The sequence below is a fragment of the Corapipo altera genome, unplaced genomic scaffold, assembly GCF_003945725.1.
Source record: "Corapipo altera isolate COAL_440 unplaced genomic scaffold, ASM394572v1 0, whole genome shotgun sequence".
Classification (NCBI taxonomy): Eukaryota; Metazoa; Chordata; class Aves; order Passeriformes; family Pipridae; genus Corapipo; species Corapipo altera.
Window position 1 is genome coordinate 51489371 of NW_020884872.1, and position 14787 is coordinate 51504157.

At 34.7% G+C, this 14787-nt stretch overlaps 1 protein-coding gene across 6 annotated transcripts in view; it reads right to left on the reverse strand.

The window, feature by feature from the left end:
* Positions 1 to 14787, reverse strand: part of PIBF1 (progesterone immunomodulatory binding factor 1) — a 111195-nt gene that overhangs the window by 66866 nt on the left and 29542 nt on the right. For 5 of the 6 annotated variants that reach the window (XM_027646854.1, XM_027646863.1, XM_027646872.1 and 2 more), the window contains one exon: positions 13484 to 13582. The exons of the other annotated variant lie outside the window; for it this stretch is intronic. In XM_027646854.1, the coding sequence (XP_027502655.1) occupies positions 13484 to 13582 (99 nt within the window). The remainder of the gene's footprint in view (positions 1 to 13483; positions 13583 to 14787) is intronic. 6 annotated transcript variants of the gene reach the window in all.

Below are 14787 nucleotides of genomic sequence, written 5' to 3' on the forward strand. Positions count from 1 at the left end.
GGGTCCATCCTGGAACCAGTTGGCATTGGCTCTATTGGACAACAGGAAAGCTTCTAGAAGTTTCTCACAGAAGCCACTCTGGTAGGCCCCCGCTATCAACATCTTGCCATGCAAATCCAATACACCGAGTTACTGAATATTTTTTTAATAGTTCTGCCACATTTAGATCCGAAGAGACCTATGCATTTTATATTACAAAACTGGTATGGTGTACTATCCAATTTTTCTCTGTCTTTTCTCTTCTTTTCTCTAAAAAGACAAATGCAAGCTTCTTCTTCATTTGGGTGTGGCAAGAGCTACGGTAAGATCGCTAAAATTGAAAATTTTGAAGGATCGTGGTATCTTCCAACCTTCTGTCGTTTTATTAACCAGATCTAATCCTTTGTATAATCACAACTCGAGACCTGCACTGACTGAACTTCTGTCAATCAAAATACTTCCAACCACGGAAGACAGGAGAGTTCTTTACAAAAAAAAAAAAAACAAACAAAAAAACCCCCACCACAGCAGCATACAAGTCATATAATACTTCAAAATAAAAACAGCCTTTGAGAAATGCTTAAAGGTTTAAAGATTCTGCATTGGAGGAGGACTCAGAAAGAATGGTGGTAAAGGATAAATGCTCCAAAGCCCACAAATTTATGAAAAGAGTCTATGCAGAACTACTTTAACTCAGAAAAGCCAGGTGAGTCTCGACTCACCTAGCTTCCACTGTTTATGGTGTGGGTACATCTGAGCCACATCTGAGTTGTGTAAACTCCCTCTAGAAGTCAATGGAAAGAAACAAGTACCTTATGGACATGATCCCATCCTGGCACTGGTATTTAAAGCTAGAGAAGACTGATGACAGCCACAGTAAACAGTGTACTGAAATCCATGCTGCATTTACTTACTTTTCTCAGGAACTAATGTTTGAACTCATCCAAAGTCTAAAGTATATTACATTTAAAAAATGCTTCAAAAAGATCACAAAATTCTGAAACAGTGGTATGAACAAAACTGAGTTCTCTGAAAATGGATGTTCAAAGGTTTTCAGTGTCAGAATTGGAAGATGTTCAACTAGTACTAAACAAAACACATTTCAAATAAATTAACATCAAGAAGATTCACAGTTTCCATCTCTGCAATTAGCTATACAGAGACAAAGAAATGGACTCTGCCATTGACTGCAACACATGCCTTCTACTTACCTTCATGCAACTGTTTTGTCTTTGCCTGGTTTAGACAACTCTTCCAAAGAGAAAGACTGGCAAACTGCACTATATATTCTACACTCAGATGAATCACACTCTGTCAAGTTTTCATGACTGTTTTGTTTTCTCTTTTTTTATTTACACTATTCCTTTCCTCATCCCTCATCTTTATTACCTTTACTCTTTTGCCTATCATCAATTTTCTACACGGTTCACAACTTAAGACATAATGGAAGGACAAAAATGTATTTGTCTGACAAAATAATTAAGTCTCTAAATCCCCTAAACTAACTTCTTCCTCTCTTTTTACGATTTCTCCTTGATAAAAATTTACTATATTAAAGACCAATTTTGGGGTGAGGGATAAGGAGAAGAGTTTTGAAATAGGTTTCCTTTATATTTTATACAATGAAGTGAAAAGGGATTCCAGGAAATCTTTGAATGAAAGACTTAGTAATCCAAGTTTATATGTTTTCCCCATCTTCTTCTGAGCCTAATAAAAAGTTAAAGACATTTTTAAGGGTGATAATTACAGTAAAACCTTACTGATAATATGGTGTTGCATCATGGACAACATACAGATGGTTAAAGTTGGAACAGAGAATAATCAGAAATTTGCAAAGTTATCGCTACCATGCATATTAAACAGATAAGAATGATGCTGTGAACAACTGGAAAAAAATTAGGGTGGTATTCAAAGCCCGACTGCAGAAATGTGAGTGCATCTAAGCATTGGTATCACATGTGAGCAAAGTATATAAGGTCCCATTATAATAAATGTTCCAGACGCTAGGAAGCCAGGGCAATGAAGTAAAAATAAGAAATATTCTTTAAGTAAAGACAAATGAAAATAAACTTTATCAGAAATGAAACACTGGTGATTTTTTGCTGGAGATTTTGGTTGTTGTTTTTTATTTTTAAATATAAGTATGCCTGGTCTGCCTCCCCCCTTTTCCTCTCACTCCCACTCCACCCCCATTAATCCTAGGTCTCTTTTAGGCACACAAACTATTTAGTCTGGAGTCCTTTTCTAACAGTTGAATTAAGGTAACATATGAGAAACAGATTAAAGTGGGAAATGGATATATAAACTTAAACGATACCATATTAAAGTAGAGATGGCATTATATTTATTTTGAAAAAGTTATAAAATTGAAAAATTATAAAATAAAAAAGCATGAAACTTTGCAAAATTCAATTAATATACTTGAAGAAGTTAATATACTTGCCTGGTTAAAATATTCAATTACAACAAACTGCCTGTAAATCTTAAGGCTTTTTCACAAAAGCATTCTCCCTATTTTACAGGACGGTTAAACCAAAACATGCTAAAGGTGGGGAAAAAAAACTAGTAACAAACAATCCCAAAGAAAAGACCCCTGTAAATGCTTTTAGGCTTATCACAAAGGACACTTCTGCATTCTGAAAGGTCTATTCACGGTCTTCATTTTAGTAAAATACTATTTGGAAGCAGTTTCTAAAACTGGATGTAACATTCATTTACACGTATCTGCCAAGTTTTTAAATCCTTTAGAAGCTAAACTAAAACATGTTGAAAATGACTCACTGTGGTACCAGAATATGTACTGTAGGAAATAAGAACTCATTTACAAGTGGGAGAAATACACTCACACTTCATCTGTGGGAATTCACTAGACTTCCCTTCCAGTAAACATTATATTTTAAAATAATCATGGAAAATACATTCTTTTAACAGCAGTTTATGAAAAGATTCAGACAGTTGGCATAAGAAAAGAGACTTACAATGATAAATGCAAGAATTGTCTTTAAAATAATTAATAATTCTGCCAAAAGATATCAATTCAGCAATAAAAAAAGATTCCAATCTTTTTTACTTACTCTAATGGCTAAACTAAAACTGTTTAATAAAGTTGTTCTGTACAAACAGATAACCACTTCAGACAAAGGACAAAAGGAAGATTTGGAGGAAGGAGTTGGGGAAAGCCCTGGCAGGCAAATAAATTACCATAAGGTAGCTCTTTTCTAACTTGGCATGTCAACTAGTTTCTATTCATCTGCACACTGTAATAATACAAATACCTTGCAGCGAACACACTACTTTAAAAAGTTTTTTCTTTCTTTGAAAAAAAGAATTCATCTGGCACCAAGAAAATAAACCTGAAATGTACCCCATTTACCAATACATATAGAATACTTTGGAAAAAAACCAGAGTTCTGACACAGAAAATTAGAGGCAGATTTCACACCTTGTGACTAGGAACAGAATCCTAAAGGAAAAATCTAAAACCAAAAAACCCAGCCTCACTAGCTTCCATAAAGTATACTGTCTGCAAAAACAAAAATATCCTAGAGGAACATGCAACAGACAAAAAAGATACAATATTTCCTCACGTGGTTTTAGGTCTAAAAATCTTAGAATTAAGGTATCAATAAAGGCCCCATTGCAGCTGATGCTGGGCATTTCACACGCTGGGTATGGGATTTACATCAGTCACACTTTGCTTGTCTTTTACCATTCAGAGAAACACTCTATACTGAGTATACTCAGAGATTCAGGAGTCAGTTAATTACCTGAAGTGAGTGACATATGAAGACAAGAGAAGGACTAGGGTTTCTAATTACCCTCATTTACTTACAGTACCATTTTGCACAAATAAAACCTTCTCCCCTTTGGGTTTTGAATGGGACAAATTCTTCTTCTTTCTATAATCCCCAAGTAATTCTAGTGACCCAAGCAATGTATCCAAGGTAAAATGGGAAGATGCAACTTTTTGAAGCATCTTGCAACTTATAATCTACATTCTATTTCTGGAATGGAAGAGGTTAAGATCTCAGAAAAATCAGAGTAAACATTAGGCAAAATTTCAGAAGGGATGAATCACTGCACTTCTATATCTGTCTATCCATGGCAACAAACACTTTCCATGAAACAATTAGAATATCTATGAAAACAATTCCAGATGACAGGTTCGACATCAAAGCTTAAACTACATTATATGCATGCATACACATGCAGTAGTATTTATATTAAAATGTTAGCCAAAAGCTGCAGCATTTTAACAGTATATCCAATACTTAAATTTTAGAAAAGATACACATATAGGGTTGTAAGTGCAAGTACGTATATTTACACTTTAACATGTATATTATGAAATCTAACGTTTTATGAAAAGTCTAAATGCCTGACAGGTATACGCATTTGAGGCAGTACCCAAGCTTCATCTCAAAGGAATCTATTTCTAGTACATTTATTTCTATAACTACACTGCCACTTGACAGGAAAAGTTTACTTCCCTTTAAGAGAAAGTTTCTCAAGCTTTTTTATTCCATGAGTGAGAAGCTGGTATAAACTATGGCAATTTTTTTGCTTCTGGAATACCTCAAAGGGGCACACCCCCCCCTTCATTCTCTATACTGTCCATGCTTCATGAGTTTGCAGGGTGGTCTGTGCAACATTATCTCCAGTTTGTCAACATTTGTTTCTTTTCAAGTACGAAAACCTGCTATTAAACAGGGCTCATAAGAAAGGGCTGGCAGTATAGGTGCATATGAGCACCTTATGAATTCTATGTAGTGGTAAGAACTGCAGAAGCCCTTTATCGCTTGTAGTAAAGCCCCTTGATTTATTCTTTCATATAGATCCCTCCATTCCATCTTGGTTGGGTTTATTCAGTCCTCAAGTTCTGTGTCCTTACTGCTTCTCACCACACTCCTCCCACAGAATTAGAAATCCTCTCACTAATGACCACCAGCCACCATCAGGAGCAGGCAAGCATATCTGCTTTCACTGTGCTCACCTCAGCGGCCCATCCAAAACAAATGTTCCTGTCTCACTTTGGTCTTGCTAAAGTTCTAAGTTACCTTTTTTTTTTTTTTTTTATTTAATCTAAATCCTGTTCCCCCTCACTGGGATAAATAGCTCAAAGTGGTACCACCCTCTTGGCATCCTCACGATTCAAATGTCATGTCACATCTAAGTGTCACTATGGCTAAATAATGTTTGGCAAAAATGTTGCTGACACGTCACATTGCCACCCTTCAGCTACCCAGGATCAAGGTATTCCCTAGCAAACTTTTTGAACTCTGGTTAACTGTGCATTGAACATTAATTGCATGTTCATTTTGCTGGTTTCACAGAATATGCTTACAGAGTTACCCACACAGTCATATAAGTAGGCACAACTGTGCCTTTATATCATTTAGCCAGGAACACAAACAGCTGTAAAAATTATCTAAATAGCTTTGCCCTGAGTAAACTGAAGGACATGGCCTTCCCACTATCCAATATGTGATGCAATACTTCAGTGCTGAAGACATACAGTTTCAAAATAAATTTACTGGTTTCCCTGTATGTAAACAACTCTCTGAGTCAACCTTGACAAAGTCTGAGATACATTCTTGATGCAATCTTATCTAGAAACAAGACCATATAAAAGGGAAGTCAGCCTTCCAAGCCTGGTCTTTCCATTCTCTCCTCATCAAGGCACTGGCCACGCAACAAGCCAATCTCATGAAGAGAGAAAGCAACAAACAGGCTGCAAGAACTTGCATGGTTGTTCCATCAGTTGTGAACACTGGTTTCACCAGTTGCAAGCACTATATGCAAATATCATACATACCTCTCTTTCAGGAAGTCCTTGACGTGATTAATTAGGCATATTGAATGCTGGATGGACTAATGTACAAGGCAAACAGCTCCTTGTGGCTTATGGCCTCCTTGGCTTGCTGATGTACACTTTTGGGAGCATGTGCATGAACACCATGATGGTCCTTCATCTACTCACAGTCTTTCACCCATTTACAAATGGACTAGCTATCGTTCATTCCAGAACTATATACCACCAATTTCCTTATTTGTAAGAGTTACTCACAGGAACAGGTATCCCCACCATGGAAATAAGGACCAGCCTAACTGCTTTCAGTTACACCTAACATTCAGTTACACCTAACATTTTCTCACCACTTCCAATATGATTCTGCAGAAGACAAGCTCTGGTCAAAACTCAGTCCCAAGCTCTTACTCATAAATATTAAGTCTTCATGACAAACATTGCAGAGTTTCCCAAGAGTTTACCATGAGGTTCATAACGTAAGATCACAAAACTCTTAATTGCCTTCTCAAACCACACAAGCACCTATTCGGACACTGTTCTTCAGAGTTCAATATCCAGATATGAGAATAGAATCACATCCTTTTCCAGAGAATAATAAGAATGTAACCACAGCCTCTGACTGTAATTACAGAAGATAATTATTGCTAAAACTTCTATGGTTTTATTACGCTGAAATACAGTATTACATAAATAGCCATCATTTGAATATCAAAGTTTTGTACAGACATACAGAAAATACAGTATTTCTGGCTTTGTAGAATTTAGCTTCAGATTAGGAATTATAATACACAATTTTGGTAAATTCATGCAACTAATAATCCCTGTATGTATTTACGGTCATGTTGTTATTTGTGACGTGTTTTTCTTTTGTATTCTAAAAAACATATACTCGGGATTTTCCTAAAACAGATTCTTTTCTCACTTGCAATTGAAATGTTAGTGATTTGGGCTACTTAATGCACAAATTTAATCTTTCAAACTCAAATGATTAGAAACACTCCAGAAATAAATAATATTTGCACAGATAAACTGACATAACACCAAATAAAATCACATTACCAACTTCTTCAGATAAATGCTTTCATTTATATCTTGTCATTACATCCCTTTTTCAAAGGGACACTAAGCACATGCAGTTAAAAGGCTGAGAAATTCCCGTGTTCCATAGCTTCTATTCTGTTCTATATAGAATAGGTGTAGTGTGTAAGACGAAAGGCCCATGTAGCCTGATAAACCTGTCTCCCAGTTGTAGCCAAAAGTGTATGTTTCGAGAAAAGCAAGAAAAGTTCTGCATAGACTGTATTTCTCCCTAATCCTCTGACACTATGTTAAACTATTTCTAGCTCAAGCATTTCTTGAATTGGATGTGTTTTCTATTTGTAAAGCGATTCTCAGATTTATCTCTGAGCTCTTCCTGTCTCCTTTTGAACCCATGTAAACTTTTAGCATCTGAAACATGATTTGTTAATGAGTTCCAAAGGATCCCTACTCATTCACCCCGGGAGTGCTGACCATTAATGAGAAGCTGTGTGCAGTGAGTCACAAAAACAGGTGTGTACATGAGGAATACTAGCAATCACAGCAAAATCATGGACTGCAGTGGAAGTTTCAACCTTATAATTCAAGAACTTCATGAAGTCTAAGCAGCAGCACCCTTATATCACAGAATGCCTCTTTGAAGGTATTTATAACTGCTTTCAAATTCGTTCTCAATTGATATATTTTCAGTCTTTCCAGGCTAGTAAAAAAACTTAAGGACATAAAAGAACAAATAGTTTCTTAGGTACTCAGCATAATAGCCATCACAGAATTTTAATATTTTGTTTCTACTAATCATAATATTTTAAGATTAGGACCTTTTGGCTAGCGGGAATTCAACAGATAAAATGAGAATGCCATGGCTTAAGGAAAATCTTTATGATATGAGGATGTGTTCATATTACAACCTTTCCAAAGCATACCTCAGAGGCTAATAATATTTTGTGAGAATTATTGCTTAGGAGCTGGGACAAGAGCTTCTGAAATAAAAAGATTTTTAGAGCTATAAATATAATCACTGAACATTCCTTGCACAGCAAGAGAATAAACTTCAAAGCCTGCGTTCCAGATGTACTGAAGCTCAGGATGGTCAGACATTAGACTAACTTAGCATTCCTATGAGCCTTCATGTTGATAATTCTACAACATCAAGACAGTTACAGTTATGAGGTGAATGGTTACAGGGCTCAAAGCATCCATTCTGGAAGAACACTATCTTAGCTAAGAATGTAAAATTTCGAGATCCTGATTAGGAATCTAACAACCAAAGACAACTAGGCATGCCCTAGAAAGTGTGCATTCTTCCTAATAGCTTTATTCATCTGTTTAATCAATTCAGTTAATTAGGTTTTCTCCTTCTGTTTATTAAAATGCATCCTAGAATTATCCAGCAAGATGTAAAGTTCAAATAAACATATCCTTAGAAGAAAAGGAAAAGAGTAGGAGCCTCCCTGGTCATTTCAGTAGAAACATAAAATGCACAGACTTGTTTTGTTATGGATTTCAGTGCTGTTTCTACAGTTTGGAAAGAAACTAGACCCAGTCACCTGGGAAATGGACTTTTTCATTGCTTCTCGATCATATTATCACTCCTGGTCCTTTCACTGGCTTCTTTGCATTGATTCTGAATTTTCGAGAGGATTTTCAGTAATTTCCATGACATTCATGGAATTTTATTCTTTTAGCTGTACCTCATACTTTACCTTTTTATCAAGAGAACAAGATAAAGGTAGTTTTACAGGAAATGTGCAGTAGTTACTTTGGCTAGGGTTGAAATCTAGACAAAGTCTAAGAATAATAGTGAAGGGTTTGGCTTTATTCTAATAGAAATTCTAAGTGCTATAAAATTACACATACACATAATATTATAGAAATCATAAATGAATACAGCACCAGCAAATTATTATTACCAAAAAAGCATTTTAGAATACATTAAAGACGTTAATTGAAACTGAAGATTTAAAGTGGTAGTGATTTTTAAGACCTACATAGCTCTGGAATTCAGGGGATTACAAAGCAATTCATATACAAATGTAGCAGCCATGTCCAGGGAGTAAAAGACTACAACAGTAGTTTTTAATACAGAGTGATGGCAGCTTTGCCAAAGAAATATTTTGGCCAGCAGTTTTCAGTATGGAAACTCTTTTTAATTCGTTATTGAAATCTTCATTGTATATAAATATTCTTGAAGAGATAATAAGCCCTTATTTAGATATTACCAAGAAATCCAGCACTTAAATACATTGACTTAATAACTGTTATATTAGAATCCTGTCACTGCAGTCAGCAATACTCAGGTTATAAAAATATGTTAACAGAACGGGAAAATAATTAATTTTAATGTTTCTATTAACAATGAATGTTTAATGTAATAAATGAAAAACTAATAATGAGATTCCCGGATGCTCTGCAGATATCCTAAATGCAAAGCAGAACAATTATTTATTCAGTAAACCTATCCAATTATTTTCTCACCTAACATAGTTCTCTAGGCTTGTGAGCAATTAATAAGAAGATAAAGAGATCTTAATTTCATCTAATTTAAAAACCTGTTTGATAAACAGGATTAATCCCATCTCTCCATGACCTACAAAGTTTAAGACAATGACAAAAATCAGATAACATTCAGCTGCAAGTGAATTTAAAAAAATGTACCACAATTATGAAGAACAAAGAAAATAGGGGTAAAAAGAGATTCAAATTATAAAGATTATGGAGAGACTAAAATTAAGTCTCCAAAATGTATACGCATCTTGCAGCTGACTGGAAGGAAAAGCATTAAATCAGTAAATACAAATACGCAGAGAACTTTTTGTGTACTTCTCTTAACCTATGTGGCATAGACAAAGGCTATAAATGTAAATGACCTTTATTCTATTTTGCTTTTTATTTGAGAAAGCCATTTCTAAATAGAGACATTAGAAATACTCCTAAAGGTATTTTTATCTGCAGCAGATTGTCCACTACAAATCTCATAATTTTAAATAGCTATGTACACCAATCCAGAAATGTTCAAATAATAATAATCCAAAATACTTTGAAATCTTTATAGAACAAACCTAAGAGTCTAAACCATTTTCGTAGTCATCATCCTAACTTAAAAGAACTCCAAAAACATTGCATAAAAACGTCCTTTCATCATCTGAGCATATTCAAATAAGAAAAAAAGTATGTACTTAAAAATATCCTATTACCTCATGGACAGAGATAGGAATTTAAACCTCCCATTAGCTTTTATCAAGACTAAGGGTTTTTTATGAATAGTGTCCACTGCAAAATTGAAGGAACAGCATTGCCACAACACAGTTTTCTTGAAGCCTTCTTCTGTTTACTGCATACCTATTTTGTTTCTCTTCATTACTCTACACTTCTCACTTTATCATCACAAAGACAGGAAAAGAAAAATCACCTTAAGTACATCACATGAGTGGCAATCAGCTATAACAGAGTACAGATTTTTTTGTCACTAAGAAAAATAAGATTTTGTAAAATCACACTAACCATGAATTTCCCTTGTGTTCCCAATAATTCTAGAATTTTCAAACCAGTTACCATTGATAGAGCTGAGTTCTGGAAAAAGACATTTTACTTCTTTAATGGAAGTTTAAGGAAGTCAACAACCAAAGACAAGAGATGGTTCTTGTAGATGTCCTCTGAGGTGAAGTGCTCTACTGTGAGTTCACCCCATTTTTGACCTTAGACTCCACTTTGACCAAAGGAACCATTTCAGTTTGATGCTGCACCTTTCACAAAACTAGAAAATTTAAACATCAGGAAAAAAACTGATATAAAACCACAATGCATTCATTCTACTATTCGTTGTTTCTGTTGGTGCTGTTTTGGTGTTTTTGGCAAGGAGAAGTAACAGATTAACAGCCAATAGTTTCAAAATAACACTCCAGGAATATTCAAGAGAAGGAAAAGCTGGAACATATTTAGCATCTAGACTTAACTATGTCATAGATGATGGAGCTATTACAGAATTGCTCTCCTTGTTCAACTCCCAGACGCTTTAAATCACAATAATACAGCTTTAAAATTAGAAAAAAGTCCATCAACAGTTTAAAACAAAGTGAAAATGTTTCCATTTGGTCCTAGTTTTTTAGAACATGTGTGACATTGACAACAGTTTAATCTAAAATATCAAATAATTTTTTTTCATTGTCATGGGTAAATGAAACATGGATTCCCACACAGAATTTACTGCTGTATCATAGCAAAGTGAGCCACAAAACTTACATCCTGATATCACGGTGATCTACTTTGAGGTTGAAACAGCGGATCCTTTCTCAGTATAAATCTTTCATGAATATTATCACTTTGGTATTTTCTCAGCATTTGTAAAGAGCTGTTCACAGAAAGCTATCACAAACATCAGTAAGAAAAATGAAAATAACTGCACTTGACTAGAAAATTGGGTATTAGTTACACTTCTGATCACAAGATTTGCCAGGGGCTTTATTTAACAGCCATTCAGGTCAGTCAACATTCCACATTTTTCTGAAGCTTTCAAACATGTTTGTTTATATAGATTATGATACCAGTGGTAACTACGATGAGTCATCTTGTTTTCACTAAAGTAGAACAAGCTGTTATAATCACTTAAATATAGAACTGGACAATACAGGTACTCCTTTTTAATCTTAGGGGTTTCTGCTGATATCACAAAATTTCTTTGCTCCACAGAACTGTCACATGTCAGTTCACAGTGAATTCAGAGTCTTAAATTAAGGTATTTATACCATCTCAACATGCCAGTTAGTTACTTTGTAGATCATTTCGGTAGTCGATTTGGAATGTGGAGAAAGTCCCAATCTTAACATCTGTACTGTGGTTAGAAGTGAGGTAGCTTTAAAGAGAGACATCTACATTTTAAAGAAGCATAGTATGGGTTTTCCATTTTCCCAAGCAGAAAAACATGCTCTTCTGAGCAACAATCTCTTAGAACTCCAAACCCCCATATTAATCAACTTTTGAATTTATTTGAGGAAAGGAGATTTTTACTTAATTGGAGGGTTTATCACTGGAAAAAGCTACAGGAGCACAGAAGCATAAGTGTATCAAAAAAAGTTCTTATGTTTCTGATTGCAGGGAAACTTCCCTCCTCAAAATCAAGCAACGATATGAAAAAATACAACACATTATACAAGTGGAAATACAGCAGAAAAGTATTTTGTCCATGGTTCTTAAGTTTGAAAATAAATATAGAATTGAAAGCTGGTATTTTCATTAAATAGAAGTGCATACTCAAATTATCATACACCAGACCTATTTTCCAGAAGAGTTTCCAGTTATATATGAACTCCCCACATGTCTTAGTAAATCTTACCACAGTGAAAGGTAGGAGTCTCATCAGAAAGAAATGCAAGTTGACTCATATTAGCATTTTATTTTGACTCTGGTAGTTTGGAACCAAGTTTCCTGGTTGTCCTCACTTAACTGGCTTTGATTTCCACATTTGTATTGTGGAGCCATCATCTCAGAGTTTGTGAACTGAATTCCTTTTTGAGAATCCAAGAACACCCATAATGCACTCTAACCACTAACAGGCATTCCACACCCTTGGGCCAATTCAGCCTGAACTAGAATTAATCTGAAGTCAAATCCCTGAAACCCAGTGTGGATATAAAGTCTTCTGACCTGTTCTGCTTACTCTAGAACTACTTCTGTTGTTTCACTAGCTACTAATGACATTTTTTCAGTCCTTAGGTAATGCTATTTCTTCAGTAGTATCACCAGTGCAATTTATGAGTTATATCATAAAAATTAAAAGCTTTAATAAATTCGTGCCTATGCTTAAGTTAATGACATTTTAACTGATCACTACTTGTAGTTAAAAAGTATTTAGAGAAAAAAAAGCTTAATTTAGTACTTTCTTTGAGTAGATGACTAGGTAGCACAGTTGGTTAATAAACCAATCTCTTATTTTAGAAAAAACATATTTAGGTTAAACAATGAATTAAATCCAATATTAAGGACACATGAAAAACTTAGCCTGAACAACTTTGATTACTGTCCATAGTTTTCCACTTCCTCATAACTTACCAGAGCTAATACACTAAATTTACAAAAAGTAAGGAAAAAGTGTTGAAGAACAGGAAAGTAAGACTGCTTGTAAACACTGCAGAAAATCAACCACAGTTTCTTTCTCCATATGAATAGAACTGTACATTTTTAAAGACAACGTATTTTATACATGGAACATAAAAGGGGCAGCAGTAAAAAAAGAAGCATGTAGCAAGCTTAATTGTTCATAGCTACTGCTCTCTATCCACACTTTACAAAAACTATTAATTGAAGTCATCATGTAAAATGATTTTCTACTTTCAACTAAAGCAAAAGAAACCACAACAGAACAGGTTCACACTTTGACCACTGCTACTGCACAGCATGAAATCCATTTTTGCTATGAGATGAATAATTATGTTTGTTTGTCTTTACAGGAGTGTAGAAGAATCAAACTTTCATATTGTTGTTGCACTGGCAATGGGAAAATTTTACTACAGGAGTTAAGCCTGTAACTTAAATTAAACAAAATGTTTGTAATTCAATTTGTTCTTTATAAGCAGAAAGCCAGTACTTCCTCCTATCTAAAATTCCTAGATATAAACACAGTTACATCTTTAGATTTATTATATGCATTTTAAAGACACTTACTGTTCTAAGAGTTGATTGTACTTTCTTAAAGCATCCTTCTCAGCAATAACTGCTCTTTCTTTTTCAGCAACAGCATTATCTCTTGCTTCTCTCAAATTTCTGAAGGAAACAAAAGTTATTCTGTTAAGAACCAGTTAGGAAAAAGACTGTTTTGCTTAATTAATTCCTACTGCTTGATCTGAATTTCAATACTACCATCTTCAACTCTCACAGAATAGTAGAAGGGTCTGTCTTTCTATATGCCTACTTATTACAGAGGCTTTACTCGAGGTTACTTTCATATATACCAGCAAAGCTTCCAGCTCTGAAATTCTAAAAACCAATGATCAAATTACCTATTTATACATAGAAACATATAATCCAAATTATTCTAGAATACCAGAACTACAGGACTTAAATAAATTGCAATAATTTTGCTTGGTACTTCACTAATAACTACAGGAATGCTGTCCACCTAGCTGAGATGATTCACAACTTTTATGATAGAGCAAGAAAAGATTAGCTGGGCATAGAAATGCTATTTCCACTTACAACTAATTGTCTAGTTACTCTGATATATAGGTTATTGAGTACCATTGATGTCTCCTGGGTTCTAACAAATATTTTATTACAATCAATTGATATTTTTTCTTCTTTTTTTTAAACCAAGGATCAGTCAAGAAGTGCAAGTCACCTCTATTATTCCACTGACATGAATGAGAATAGCATGATATGAAGAATAATACTGATAGTATTTATGTTAAAACATTTTACAGTTATTAATAGTCTGTTATGATACAAGCAGACTACAGGTTAACACTGCAATAAACTGTATCTACTGCTTAGATAGTGTTTAAAAGCTCTATGTCCAGTATTTAGTGCAACACAGCACCAGCCAATTTTCAGAGCTGAGTGGTCGCTAAGGACCAGACACCTACGTTATGACTGGTTTTGAGGATTTTACTTTACTCCTGGTTTGCTTCTGTGACCTGAACGTTCACTAGCATTTGGAATATACTAGATGATCTTAAAGATTCCTTTCAATTTCGTTTCATCTGAAAGAAATCCTGTTCATGTGCTACAAATGTGAGCACATTCAAGCACGAACTGCAGGGCAAGCAAAAACCCTGGCTAACCGCAATGACTAGGGGGTTTCACTTTAACACCACATTCTTCATCTGAACTAAACTCCTAATGTAGATGCAACAAAGATCTTCCCACGGAAGTTGTTTCTCTCCCCATTCCCCAAAGCAACCTTCTTAAAGCAAAGTGAAGTTATAGGCTCAGGCAAGTTTTGAAGAAAATAGAAAAGTCAAGATATAAAG